Genomic DNA, 14,390 nt, shown 5'->3' with positions numbered 1-14,390 from the left:
TCCCTACACCTGTCTACTTCTGTCATCAGTTCTGAATGGAAGAGTAAATTCTATGTCAACTTTTAATTAAAGATTTACACATATATTTCACTCCTTTTAGGCCCTGGAAAATGTGACTATGAACAAAACTTGATATTCAGAAACACGAGATAGATTTGTAACATTTCTGCTTTCTGTATCCTTTGAGTAATTCTTTATCTTAAAGACTTTAATAGTTCTGCATAACATTTTTATACACCTCTGGTACATTGTAGATACCCTCACATTTGCTCAGAAGGAAAAAAAACAGTTAATATATATAGGATATCAGACCTGCCTCTGGATTTGTGCTACTAACTGCAACCAGAGGCATTTAGTCAGCCAACTAATTGATATGCAGCAGCAAATATGAGTTTTTGCACATGCCAAACTACATGTTCAGGTTAAAGGCAAATGAGGCCAAATCATCCACGTGAAGCTCAGATAATTTGTTGGAAAACGACTTCAGAGGCCATTTTTATATACAGGCCATAAAATAAAATATAAAGTCCAATTTTCCCTGTAAAAGTTTGATCATAACGAATTTATCTCTGCCAATATCCTCACTGCTTGGATATAAAATACAATTTACTCTGACACAGAAAACATGGCCTGGAGATGTCCTCAAAAAAACAGTTAGACTGGCTTATGGACTAGCTGATCAGTTGTAGGCATTATTAAATGATGATAAAACTAAGAGACATGGTTTCATTATAATAATCTTCACACGTGAAAAGAAGTGAAAACAAATGCTTACTGCTTAATCTTTTCTTATTCACTGTGAACATTCTACTGGCAATTATCATGATATTGTATAAATAAGTGTACTAACTAAATTGATGAATTTATAACTGTACATTTTAAATGTCTGAATCTCATCAAAAAATTAAACCAACAAGTCTTAATTTAGATTTTAGAAATGTTGTAAAGGAAAGAAACACCATAATCACACTTGGCCAAACTCCAATATGGTTAATTATACTCTGCATATATAACTATATACCTTTGCTGAATTAATTGGATAAGGTATTCTTATTTCCTTCTTGCTGTGCTGTGTAGTATTGCTGATGTTGTTATAATGGCTGCTGTATCCTACCCCAGAGCTGATGACTTTTCTGTGTTGAATGAGGTAACCTTTTTATCTACATATAGCCTGCTTTTGTATTGTTTTCCATTTATCAAATGCAAGATCGGATTTATTATTTGATAAAATACATTAAAGCTTTAGAAATGCACTGTACAGAATAAGTAATTCATAATAATCAAAAGTAACTAAGGATATGTCAAATATATGCTGGTAGAACAAATATTACCTTTCCCAGTGGCTACACACATTTGGATCTTCAAGATTTAAGGAAAAAGTTGTCCCAATCCAGTGGTGCAGTAGTATGACCGGGAAGCATAAAACAGAATTTAAATAAAGAACCATCTTTTTGAATAAATGACCTGTAAGAAAAAACATGATTATATTATGACAATATTCAAACTATAAATATAAGGAACTTTGGTGAAACTCCATTAGTAACACCAAGCTGGACCAAATTATATAGGACAGCAAGCATTTAATAGTGAGACAAATTATAATAGTCCTGTAGCAGCAGTACAAGGTTCACCTTAATAAAACTCAAGTCCAGAAACAAATATGAATGTGCTAAATGGCATCAGGCAGATGCATACACTAAGTGATTTCACTGTCAAGTGGAACTGTAAGCAGGCTCAGTATACTCTCTGCTTGTTGTCTGAAAAGTTGTAAGTTGTTGTATATCCACTTACAAAATGGATATACAATTTAAAGCAATTGGTCTTATTTGTTCAAGGGGTGCTGGTGGTCATATGTAATTGGTTAAGCTTTGCCAGAAATCCTGCTCATCACTTGTTTACAGAATACCTATAGTAATAATGTTTTTAATTTTATAATGCCTCAATTTAATGAAACTAAGAAGACTTTCTGAAAACCCATCATGGAGCAGATTTGCAAACACCTCATCTTATGTAGTGTCTTTCATAATGTATACAGTACAAACTTTTTCATCTATCTACTTATAAATCCTTCCTCATTCTGTGTGAATGCTTCACTATCCTTAGTGAATGTTAGAATTATAAAACTTATATGAGAGAGAGCCCTGGCAGGACATAACGAGCCCAGCTGAGGGTTGCCAGGGTAATGGGCACAGCTGCGGGTTGCCGGGGTCACTAAGGAGAGCCAGCTGCCTGTGGGAGGCAGGGCCTGGCCCTTATATAGCCCAGGGCTGAGGCCAGGTTGGCAGTTCCCTGCCAGCAGCCAGAGGTTGGAAGTGAGAATCACAGGAACTGCTCTAGCTGAGTGAAGGATGGCAGCTCTGAGAGGTTTGAGCATCATGGTTCTGCCAGGAGGCTTTGCGTTTGAGTAATAGCCAGGAGGCTCGAGTTTGTTTGGCTTTGATATTACACCGGTGGTTTGGGTGAGGCTGTAGGGGTTGGAGGAGGCCTCATAGGGGGCTCACGGTAAAGTGAGGACCCCGGTGCCAGTGAGGGTGCACTAGGCCCTGAGAGTTGCAGGGCAGAGTCATGGGGTCAGTTAAGCTCAGAGAGGAGTGGCTGAACCTCATAAAGGGCCCCATGAGAGTGTGGGGGCCCCAGTGCCTGAGGAGGGTGCAGTGTTCTCATAGGGACCTACAGAGGGTGGGACCCTAGTGCCAGTGAAGGCGCAGTATTTGCAGGGGGAACCCCAGTGACATGGGAACCCTGGTGCCAGTGAAGGCGCAGCTTGCAGTGAGGAGCGCAACCAGTGGGTTGCAGGTGGGGAACATAGACCCCGGGTTGTGTGCGGGGTACGTAGACCCCAGCCCCAGAGAGGGGCAGCTTTGAGATGCCCCAGCGTGGGCACGACGAACCCCACAGAGGGGCCCACCTTATTAGGAAGCCCTGTAGGGGCACAGCAAGCCCTAGAGAGGGGGCAATATTATTAGGAGGCCCAGTGCGGGCACGGTGAGCCTCTGAAGAAGGGCTAGTGCTGTGACAAACCCCGGAGCAGGGTAGAGTGCTGCGGTTGCCCCGGTGAGAGGGGATAGTGGCATGGTGAGCCCTGAGAGAAGGGGGGAGCAGTGCAGTGGGCCCGAGAGTCAGGGGGTGTTGCCGGGAAGTCCCCAGAGTGGGTGCAGAGAGCTCCAGATGGGGGGGCTGTATTTTAGAAGCCCGAGTTCGGGCAACATTGCAGGGAGAGCCCCAGGAGGGGGCACTATTGCAAAGGCCCCAGAGAGGGGGCAACATTACAGAGAAGACCCCCAGAGAGGGGCAACATTCTAGGGAAGTCCAGAGTGGGCTTGGAGAGCCCAAGAGAGGGCAACATAGAAGAGGAGGCCCCAGAGAGCGGGTGAGGGTACATAGAGGAGGCCCGAGAGACAGGCCAGGTACATATAGAGAGACATACCAGTGTCTATCCCATCTGCGAGGCTTGGGGCGTGGTATTAGGGGTTGGTAGGAGCCACACATAGCCCATAAGGCTAGGGTGTCTGGGGAGCACCCATCATACCGGGAGACCCCCAGGGGGTCCGGGAACACACGGGGACAGAGGTCCCAGCTAACCGTGCCCAGGGAGTCGTAGGCAGCCTCCCAACGGCAGCCTCCCTAACGTATTTGAACATCAAAGACATGGCAGGCAAGAATTTGAGGGTGCCCTTGGGCCGACTTGGCACGGTGAGGGGGCCATAGGGAGATCACAGCCCTCCTGACGGACCCCGCTGTGACACCTCCAATAATTAGATTTGATACCTGGAAAATTATAACAAATTTATAAAATGTCCACATATAAAACTTAATTACTGAGGGGTCATCTTATATTCAGCATCATCTTATATTCAGGTAAATATGGTATATTTGCACATAACTTATGGTGTAGGGATAAATCAGATTTTCAAACTAGTTTATTATAATACTTATTTATTATTATTATTATTATTATTACTTACTAGTCTACCTGAAATGAAAAGCAGAACTTTAAACATTTTGTTATAAATTAAAAAAAAACATACTATGTTACATTAAAAGAAAAAATAGCATTGGAACATGAAAGAAGCAAAATGAAAAAACACAGACAAAAATACAGCACATTTTATTCTTAACAACACAAAATAAATGCACAAGTTGTTTAAAATCATGATTAAAAACTCTCTAAAATAATGCTCATTTGAAGAAAGTGTGAAGCAGAGATGACCCAATTTTGCAAAATCCCCTTTCAAAATTGACTGAAAGATATTTCATGCTCTATGTTTATACACATCCATGTCTTTCTGTATGTTTGTAGTATACCAGGTATTCAACGTGGAGTTCAACTTAAAAAGGAATAAAAGCAGCTGTATTTTCAGATTAATAATTTCAATAAAGTAGTGATTTCCCTCAGTAAAATAGACACTTTGATTAATTATGTAGGCTGTAAATTGTGGTTTGTTGTTTTTGTTTTTTTTTTTTTTTTTTAAGGAAAAATTCAATAACTTTTCCTTTTGGATACATTTAACAAAATTTAAAATGTAGAAGAAAAAAAATCATTTGCATGAACCCCCTAGTGTAAAACTTGATTGCATTCCAGATCTTTTGCTTAATTATTCAGGAAAATCAAAACAGAAAATCAGTAAAACTGATTAGCATTGCTAAAGTGTTTATATTAGCAATAAAAAGTAGATGATTTGTTTAACTCTTGCTTTGTACTACTTGCACTGATGTATGCTGCTCAAAGATTCACCTTCCTTACTGTATTTACCTACAAACCTTTCAGCAGGTAATATATATCAGCATTCTTGCAGTATCTCCGCTATCCATTATCTACATATATCATACAGATGGACTAAGAGCATGTCTTCTTTCTGTGTCAATAATTAGCAAAGTGCATGGTAATAAACAGCTCATGCAAAAATAGAAAGATGATCTGACCTCATACAGCTTTTTGTTTAATTCATACCCTTGATGTTGTAAACACTTGCTACAAGCATAAACATTTTCTACCGTGAGCAGAACCATTGACCTTAAGAGGAAAGAATTTCAAAGAGGGGAAGAATGGCTTCCAAATTAATCATTTTCAGCATCATGCTTGGATACTTAGGAAAAAAACAAGAAATTTGTCACAGCCTATCTATAACCACATAACTAATGGTCTAAGATGATGTAAAGGGCATATGTAAGTAAGCAAATTAAACTTTATAATCAATTTGATTGGTAACCAACAGAATAAAACTCTTGCAGCACAGAAGTCTACTTTCATCTGTTCTGAAGGCCTGACTACAACCAAAATTAAATTAATTTGGCTATAGTAATAATACCTGTATCAGCATCATTTTTTCTTTGAAAGAAAAGATAGGCTGAACAATAATGATTACATAGTTTGCAATAAGAATGTTCAAATATGATTATCCCTTATCATTTTTTATTAATATTGAAAGCAAAAACCCAGGTTTACAAACATCATTATTCTCATTCAAGCAGTACATCTTTAAAGTAATGCACTCACAATCTAGTGCCTGATCCAAAGCTTATTCAAGTCAGTGATTCACACTGATATCACTGGACTTTAAGCCTGGTCTAAAAAAGTAAGGGGAATATGATGCTACCACCTGAAACTGCAATAACCTGTTCTGTCATTTATGTCACCAACATAAAAAATAGTACCAAATCTATAACCAAAAACAGATGTTTTAACCTATTTATAAAAACAAATAACAAAAAAACTAATAAGAATGTGGGAAGTTACTTCTGAACATCTCAGAATGCTTTAAAATTATTAACAGACAAATTTTAAGATAGGAACAAAACCTAACTCTCACACACACACACACACACACACACACACACACACACACACACACACTATACATCCTATACAGTTACTATAGAAACAGGTTGAGCAGATCTCATAACTGTACCAGAGTTAGAGTGTTAGCCAATGCCTCATTTGCCCATGCAAATCAGGAATTTGTAGGCACTGCCACTGCACTCGCATTTAAGTGGGGTTGGAGCAAATCACAGAATCATAGACTCATAGAGAAGTAGGGCTGGCAGTTGACATTGAAGTTTATTGCTCTCGGGCACAGCATTAACATGTGCACCCGGGACTGCAGCTCATTGAGCCAGGGCAGTGTAGCCTCAGCTTGGGGGGAAACCGAGGGTCAGCCTGCCAGCCCTCCAACCTGGCTCAACATGCTGCAGACGGGCTGGCTGGAGCGCAGAAGTGCTTCAGTACCGGGCTAGCTGGCAGGCAGCCACCGCACTGAAGCACCCTCATGCTCCAGCCAGCCCTGTCGGCATCTACAAGTGCAATTTTTGCCAGAGTAGTGAGGTTAGCACAAGTGTTTTGACCAAGTCCCATATTGTTGGGACCTAGGGCAGCCAGCCAGCAGCTCTCCCTGACTCCCACCCGGGCAGTTAAGGGTCCGTCAGGCGGGTACTTGTGATGCATGGAGTGGAATTAATTAGGCGGACGCTTATCGGTTGCAAAGCAAGATTATTTACTCACGCCGTCAAGGCGGTGAAAGATGGAGGTCAGATATACTTAGTTAGTTACAGCTTAGAGTTCATTCAGTCGGTCTGCAGACATATGTACGGGCCGGCTTATTGGGCATGCGGGTCAAGGGTATGCCAGGGAGGTCGCGGCGGGAAGACGCTGACAACTGATCAAATTGTCAGATTTACTCCAAGGTGCGGACAGAGTTGTCTTCCACTTTGGCGGAAATGCAGCAGGGTTTTGTTTGTATGATAGCCAATTGTTTTTCGCCACGTCATAAATTTAATTAAATCACCAATTATCTCTAGGGATTTTGTAGCAGGGCTACCCCTTTTACGCCCTGACCGAGCATAAATCATGGGCTAAGTTTCGTTTCTTTAGAAGTTTCATTTCTTGGTTGTGATGTAGCCATAAATCTCTTTTGTTAGCACGCACAGTAAAAAAAAAAAAAAAAAAAACTGTTACTAACAAGGATTTTTCTTTAACCCTTAGTTGGCTTCAGTGTGGACTAAAACTGTTTTGGATGGCATCTCTTGCCAGTGACATGGGCACTATTATAATTGGGTTGTGACACATATCAGTCCCAACTGTGTAAGATACTCTGTGCTTCCTCAGTTAATTTGTTAGGTGTTGTTTTGCATAATGTTAAACTATGTTCATGCAGAGACTTTAGCTTCTCTGCTATATACACAACTGGTTTGGCATTCTAACGGAAGAAATCACCTAAAAAATGTAAGGCAGATTCATATGACATAGAACATAATTTAAAAAGCTGGTTTCTATCCTTGTCGGGGACAGAAACTTTCACGAAAACAACCAGTGCTGGACTTATCAGAACTTGAATCTGATCCATTCTTGTCAGCAATGATTAGCTTCACGTTAACATGTAACAATGAAAAAACCTGATTGCTCATATTCATTACATTACAAAACAGCTGAATTAAGAGAATGAAATGCAGGAGATATGTTGTATTCAGAAATTAGAAAGCCAACTTGACATAGTGGCTCATGAAATCTGGCTTGTAAAATAAATACAAATGTACCTGCACTTGAGTATTGTCACATGGACTGTACTCTGAGTGAAGGGTTGCAAACACAGGCAAATATGAATAAACAGAAGCATATTAAGTTAAAAGGCAGTTTCTGGTGGATACCAGTGGGATCAGTATTAGGGTCAGGTTTACTTTACATCTTTACCAGCGATACACAATGATAAGACCAACAGCACATTAATTAAATTCACAGGTGTTACTAAATGACGAGGTATTTTAGACCTCTGCAAGGACTGAGTTAAAAAAGTAGTAAAAAATTCAGGCAAAAATAATAAAATGAGATTCCTCTGGGAAAAATGCACGCTAGAATATCTGATTTTGGGGGGAGATAAAATAAGACACAGATATTCAGTAGAAGGTGGATACCTGAAAGGCAATAATGTTCAAAAAGACCTGGGGTGATATTGGATAGCAAATTAGATATGGTTGTGATTGGACAAGCTGACTTTTCCGCTGCTACCCTAGAGCAGCAGTCAGATATGAACAGAGTTATCAACAAAATGAGTAAAACTGAAGGAAAAACTAAGATGATGTCATTTGAAGGAAATTAAATGGATCACTTGCTTATGTCTTGAAAGATCAGACAAATAGTAGAAAAAACTTATAACGTCTCCTTTATTGAGAGAGATTCAATACTATTTTTAAGTGCCAGTCACAGCTTTGGTGAAAAAAACCCCAACTATTGACTCATAGTTCTGTTCCATCTTTAACTTCTTTAGATTACTATTTTTTCTATTGCTAGTCTTTCTATGGAATCTGAATAATCTGGGAAGCCATTTTACAATCCACATCTTGAGCTATTTTTGCTTATAGTGTCCAGTTCATTTTCTGTGATGCAACATGCCGCTGGAAGGGAAAGTTTGCCAGGTGTTAAACTGGTTCTCCTGTGTCGGCTCCCCCATGACTGTGAAGCCAAACACCACAACTCCTGATGCAGCAACTCTACAGCAGTTCTACATTACTAGCAGAAATTACTGTTCCTCTAACTTCCACCAAAAACAGGCAGCTAAGGAACAGAGGTCTGGAAACACCACATTACTATAGCGATAAGGCACAACGAAAAGGCAGGTTTGGCAAGCAGGTTACAAATGTAGGTCTCAGTCCTAGGAAACATGTTAGTCACATAAGAACTTAAAAATCAACAGAACCATTTGTTAGGGCCTACTCACATGGGGAAATGTGGATTATTTGGCTTTTACACAAAATATCTTTCAAGCAAAGGGCCCAAATCCCCTTTTAGCAAAGTGTCTTGCTCAGTTAGTCTTCATCCCAATGAAAGGATACCGAGAAAAAGAGGAAATTAAACCCAGTGGCATAACAGTAAGGGTTTGCATCCTGGGCAAACCCTATGGAAGAATAGACGGGGGGGGAGCTGCAGTTTCAAGAATTGTAGGAAGGCACACAATGGTGCCGAGAGCAGAGGAGGAGGTCTGGGAGCAGATCCCTGAGAGCAGGGAGGAAGGGAGCCACAAGAGTCTTACTCAAAACAGGCCCTGGCTGCAGCTGCTACTACCACGTTCTCTGCCTGCCCTGACTCTTGTTCTTAATGCAGCAGCAATGCAATGTCCATGTACCTGCTACTGCTGCTGCTGTTGCAAAAGCAATCCTGTGGGAGTAGCTTTGCTGCCAGGGCACTAACTCTATAGTGGCCCTCCTAAATCAGTAACTGGCACTGCTGCCCTCTCGCCCACCCCTGGTTAAACTATATAGATGCCAAACTAAATTTTTAGAAAGTCACAGTTTTTCAGAAGAAAAAAAATGCCAACTAGAATATCAACTTTGACTGTCATTTCATTTCAAGGACATTACAAAATTCAACCTATAATTATCAACTATATCTATTGCATATTTCTGATGCATGTACTACTAATATAAAATGTGTTACTTCACCAACTCCGTGTATAAAAAACAGAGAAAAAGTGAAATCCTTCAAAACATTTAAATTCCCTTCAGACAAAATTAAACATTAAAAGACGAACACAGCTATGAAGAAACAGAAAGACAGTGGTACACCAAGACAAGCACACCAAATGTTGATGACTCTTTGCAAATAAACAAAGAAGGCCTGACCTTGCAGCTACATTCATCAAAACAGTCCTACTTTATTCCCCAAAGCAATATTATTGTCTTCATAATAATAATGTACACCCTATGCTGATGTGATTTCAATGGTGTATGCTGTATGAACTGGAATGTCTGAATAGTTGAGTACTGCTTCTGAAACATAGAAAATTAGGGTTGAAAGGGATCTCAGGAGGTCATGTAGTCCAACCCCCTGCTCAAAGCAGGACCATCTCCAACTAGATCATCCCAGCCAAGCCTTTGTCTAGACAAGTTTTGAAAACATTCAAGGACTAAGATTCTGCAACCTCTCTGGATAGCCTGTTCCAGTGCTTTACTACCCACCTTGTGAGAGAGATTTCCTAGTATCTAACGTAAACTTTCTTTGCAGAAATTTGAGACCATTGCTCCTTCTTCTGTCATCTGCTACCACTGAGAACAGTCTAACTCCTTCCTCTTTGGAACCCCCATTCAGGTAGTTGAAGACTTTTGCAAAATCCACCCCACTCCCCAGTCTTCTCTTCTCCAAACTAAAAATAAGGCCAGATCCCTCAGCCTCTCCTCAGAAGTCATATGCCCCAGCCCCCTAATCATTTTCACTGCCCTCTGCTGGACTCTCTCCAATTTGACTGCATCCTTTCTGTAGTTGGGAGCGGGGAGGATGGGGACAAAACTGGACACAGTACTCCAGATGTGGCCTCACCAGTGCCAAAGAGGAGAAGAATCACTTCCCTCAATCTGCTGGCAACGCTCCTACTAATGCAGCCCAGTATGCCATTAGACTTCTTCAAAACAAAGGCACACTGTTGGCTCATAATCAGCTTATTGTCCACTGTAACCCTCAGGTTCTTTTCTGCAGAGCTGCTGCTTAGACAGTCAACCTTCAGCCTGTACCGGTACATGGGATTGTTCTGTTCTAAGTACAGGACTTTACACTTGTTCTTACTGAACCTCATGAGATTTCTTTTGGTCAAATCCTCCATTTGAGGTCTCTCTGAAACCTTGATCTACCCTCCAGCATATCTACTACTCCCCCCAGCTTGGTGTCATGTGCAAACTTGCTGAGGGTGCCTTCTATGCCATCTTCTATGTTGTTGATGAAGATATTGAACAACAGGCCGCTGGACCAACCCATGGTGCACTCCACTTGATGCCAGCTGCCAACTAGACATTGAGCCATTGATTACTACCCTTTAAACCCAATGATCCAGCCAATTTTCTATCCACCTTACAGTCCATTCATCCAACCCATACTTCCTTAACTTGCCGGGAAGAATGTTGTGGGAGACCATATCAAAAGCCTTGCTAAAGTCAAGGTATATCATGTCCAATGCTCTCCCCACATCCACAGAGCCAGTCATCTAATCATAGAAGGCAATCAGGTTGGTCAGGCATGACTTGCCCTCAGTGAATCCATGCTGACTGTTCCTAATCACCTTCTTCTCCTTCATGTGCTTAGAAATGGATTCCTTGAGGACCTGCTCCATGATTTTTCCAGGCACTGAGGTGAAGCTGACCAGCCTGTAGTTCCCTGGGTCCTCCTTCATCCCTTTCTCAAAAATGACCAGATCTAGATTTTTTAATAGAAATTCATACCTTTTCAGAGGTGTTGGTTATAGCCGTGTTAGTCTAAGGACATAGGCAGACAAAGTTCTTTGGGTAAACGTGGTATCTCTCATTAGAACAACTAAATAGTTGGAAAAATTGTTCTTTACAAGCTTTCAGACAAAATCATCCTTCTTCAGGCATAGAAAGAGTCTGCTGCTGTTTGTGTGCTCTCCTGGGTGGAATAGCAGCTTACGCAAATATGCAAAATGCAGGTATGTGAAACCCTTCCGCGACGAGGGGTTACAGGGGCTGGAGCTGCTGCCCAGCTTTGGCAGCAACAGCAGTGGCTCCTTCTGGCTGCTGCTAGTGGCAGCCCCAGCCCCACCGAGACGATTACGGGCAGGGCTGAAGCCCTGGACTGAGAGCACAGCCCCAGCCCGCCCTGTGCAGGGGATTAGAGTCCCTGCAGTACCCAGTCCAGACCTGCCCACCCCAGCCATGATGAGTGGGGGTGGCAGTGGGAAAAAGTGGAACCTGGAGTTTGCACCAGGGTTGCCACCACCATTGTCACTCATCGTGGCCAAGGAAGGTGAGTCCAGAGCAGACACTGCAAGGACCCCTAGCCCCCATGCAGGGCAGGCTGGGGGCTATGCACTCAGCTCAGGGCTCAGACCCTACCTGCACAGGTCCTGGCTGGTCTCCAAAGGGCCAGGGCCAAAGGCAGCAGCAGTCGAAAGGAGCCACTACTGTCAGGGCTGCTGGGAAATGGAGTCTGGCCATGGAGATGTCCCAGGCCCACTGCATGCCCAAGGGCAGCAGGATACGCCATGGACCACACAGCACCTGGGCCAGGCGGAACCGAGGGATCTGCTGCAGGCCGGACAAAGTCCCCCTATGGGCTGTATTTTGCCCACCCCTGGGCTAGGCTCAGATATGCTTTAGAATACAATGCATTTGTCTTCACTTTTGTATTTATTTAAAGATTCAGGATATTGCTCCCACCCTTCTGTAAGAAGTTAACTTTTTCCCCTCCATCTTCGCTTTAAGGTTCTTTCTACCTATCACTAGTTTCTTCTCTCTCCCTACACAAAGTCTCTCACTACTGCTGACTCATGATACTTCTCTCTACAGCTCCAAGACCTGTAACAGCCTTCTACTTCCCTGCAGCTCTTCCATTTTCAGAATCTCTTCCTTAACACCTTACTTGCTTTTTCCTCAACATAATCATTTGTTTAAAAACACAGCTGTAGTACTCTTTTATAACATTACTTCTGTAAATCATTAAAGAGATTTTATTTAGAAGACAATATGCAAAATAAAGTTGTATTACTCAGCACAAATTTCTGTATTCCTGACACAGACTTCAATATGGCTCCACAATCCCTTGTCATTGTACTTTGTTGCAGAATTTAATTGCAAATGCTTTGACTTAAAAAGAAAAAAAAAAGATAATTAAGTATGAATGCCATCTCATTCTAACAATCTAGTAATTTTCTAAGCAGATCAATGCATTTATTAGCTCAATACATTCATTATAAGCTTTTCTTTAGTAGTTTAGTTCGAAGCAATTTATGATGCACCAGAAGAGATCTCTCTCACGGCAGCAATAAACTACACCACACAGGCTTAGTAATGCAGGGAAACCTCATTGCTGTTCATGTTTACAAACCTTCCTCATTCTTTTTCTTTTGGCAACCAGGCATCCATTCACAAAAACTAAAATCGGAAGAATTCCTTCACTGTCCACTAAAGGAAGCAATCTCAGTCACTTTTCAAACTACAGTGACTAATATCCAAAACAAAGAAACTGACTAACTTTTGAAAATTATTTGACTAATCCTTAAATAAGAGGGGCTAACAGGAATTTTGCCAAATGATTTCAGTAGTACTAAGTTTTGATCAAAAAAAAGCCATTCAAAGTAGTGACCATCATACTCCCAGCAGGATAGGATGACTAACTCAATTGTCCTGAGAGTTCTTACCACTGTTTTTTTTTATTTGCTGCTAACTGTGAATAGAGGGCACTACAGTGAGCAACATATGCACTTGCTAGGTCAGATGAAGTCATGGCGAGTTTCTTTTTGTCCTATCCATTTTTGTCTTTGTGTTCCTCAACACTGTTGTGGAGCATGCAATTAAACTGCCATATTATTTATATTTTGGTTTGGACCAGGTTGTCAAACTCAACCTGTGACCCAGGCTGTGGGGTTCCTTGCAGGCTAGATCCAGGCCTGCTGGCAGCGGGAAAAGTGGCAGGAGTATATGCAGTGGCAAGGCAAAGCAGAAAACAGCAAATGTCATTTACTACCTTGAAGGCTATCCTCAACAGTCTACAGGATCTATGTCTGACACTCCTGGCTTATCACCCTGAGTAGCCATCTTCACCTCTCCTTGTGCAATAGTGGAGTCATGAGCAAGATTTAACTTAAAAATTATTATGTGCCCTTTTTAAAAAAAATACACGCACACAACTAGATCACGTCTTCAGTGCTGAAAACAAAGTTCCCATCGTTAGGGCTTGTCTGTGTATCAACCTTGACCTCTATAGATTTACTTATTTGCGTGCTTTATTTGCAGGATCATCTATTTAGACCTCATCAATAAAGGCAGGCAACTTAGATTACTCTACATTTCTCAAGAACTCCCACCACCTGCAGGTGAATAATAATGTTACCAATAGTGTTGCTGTAAAACATAGCTGGTAATTAAACAAGCCTGAAACTAGCAGTTTTAAAAATCCTCCTATAGCCAAAACTATGTTACAAAGAGGAAAGTTAGTGAATGAATTTAAATTCTTAAAAATACTGTATTGTCAGTATCATTGACTGGGAAGAGTAAAAGATGTCCTTTTCCACCAGTGGCAAACAACACTAAATATTATGCAGAAAAATACTTTGATAATTAAAGAGTCATTTAATAGTAAAGTTTCCAGTTGTGATTTATGTCACTTTTGAGTCTCCAGAAAAAAAGAAAAAATGTTTAAAGATGTCCTAAATCATTAAATCCTTAAATTCATTTCCTTTAATGATGAAGCAGTCACTGCTTTAAAAAGAGAGTCTGATTCATCATTAAAAGAAAGTAATGAAGGCATTTGCCTTAGAAACTATAACAATCAAAGGCAGATCTTTTTGGCTGCAATTAATAATTTTTTTCAAGATAATTTCTCCTATTAAAATATGTTAATTTACTTTGGTTTCAGGTTATCTGAAACCTTTCTAAAAGTGAAGGCTGCAGCTATTCCT

The 14,390-nt window shown here is 41.0% G+C and overlaps 1 protein-coding gene across 1 annotated transcript in view; it reads right to left on the bottom strand.

Moving 5' to 3' along the window:
- The window catches only part of MEGF10 (multiple EGF like domains 10), a 169,914-nt gene that overhangs the window by 130,037 nt on the left and 25,487 nt on the right, over positions 1 to 14,390 (bottom strand). The window contains exon 3 of the mRNA XM_006020726.3: positions 1,332 to 1,464. Coding sequence (XP_006020788.1) covers positions 1,332 to 1,447 — 116 coding nt within the window. The 5' untranslated portion in view covers positions 1,448 to 1,464. The remainder of the gene's footprint in view (positions 1 to 1,331; positions 1,465 to 14,390) is intronic.

The sequence above is a fragment of the Alligator sinensis genome, unplaced genomic scaffold, assembly GCF_000455745.1.
Source record: "Alligator sinensis unplaced genomic scaffold, ASM45574v1 scaffold227_1, whole genome shotgun sequence".
Lineage (NCBI taxonomy): Eukaryota > Metazoa > Chordata > Crocodylia > Alligatoridae > Alligator > Alligator sinensis.
Note: the sequence above shows the minus strand (reverse complement) of the source record. Positions and strands in the feature narration are given on the sequence as shown.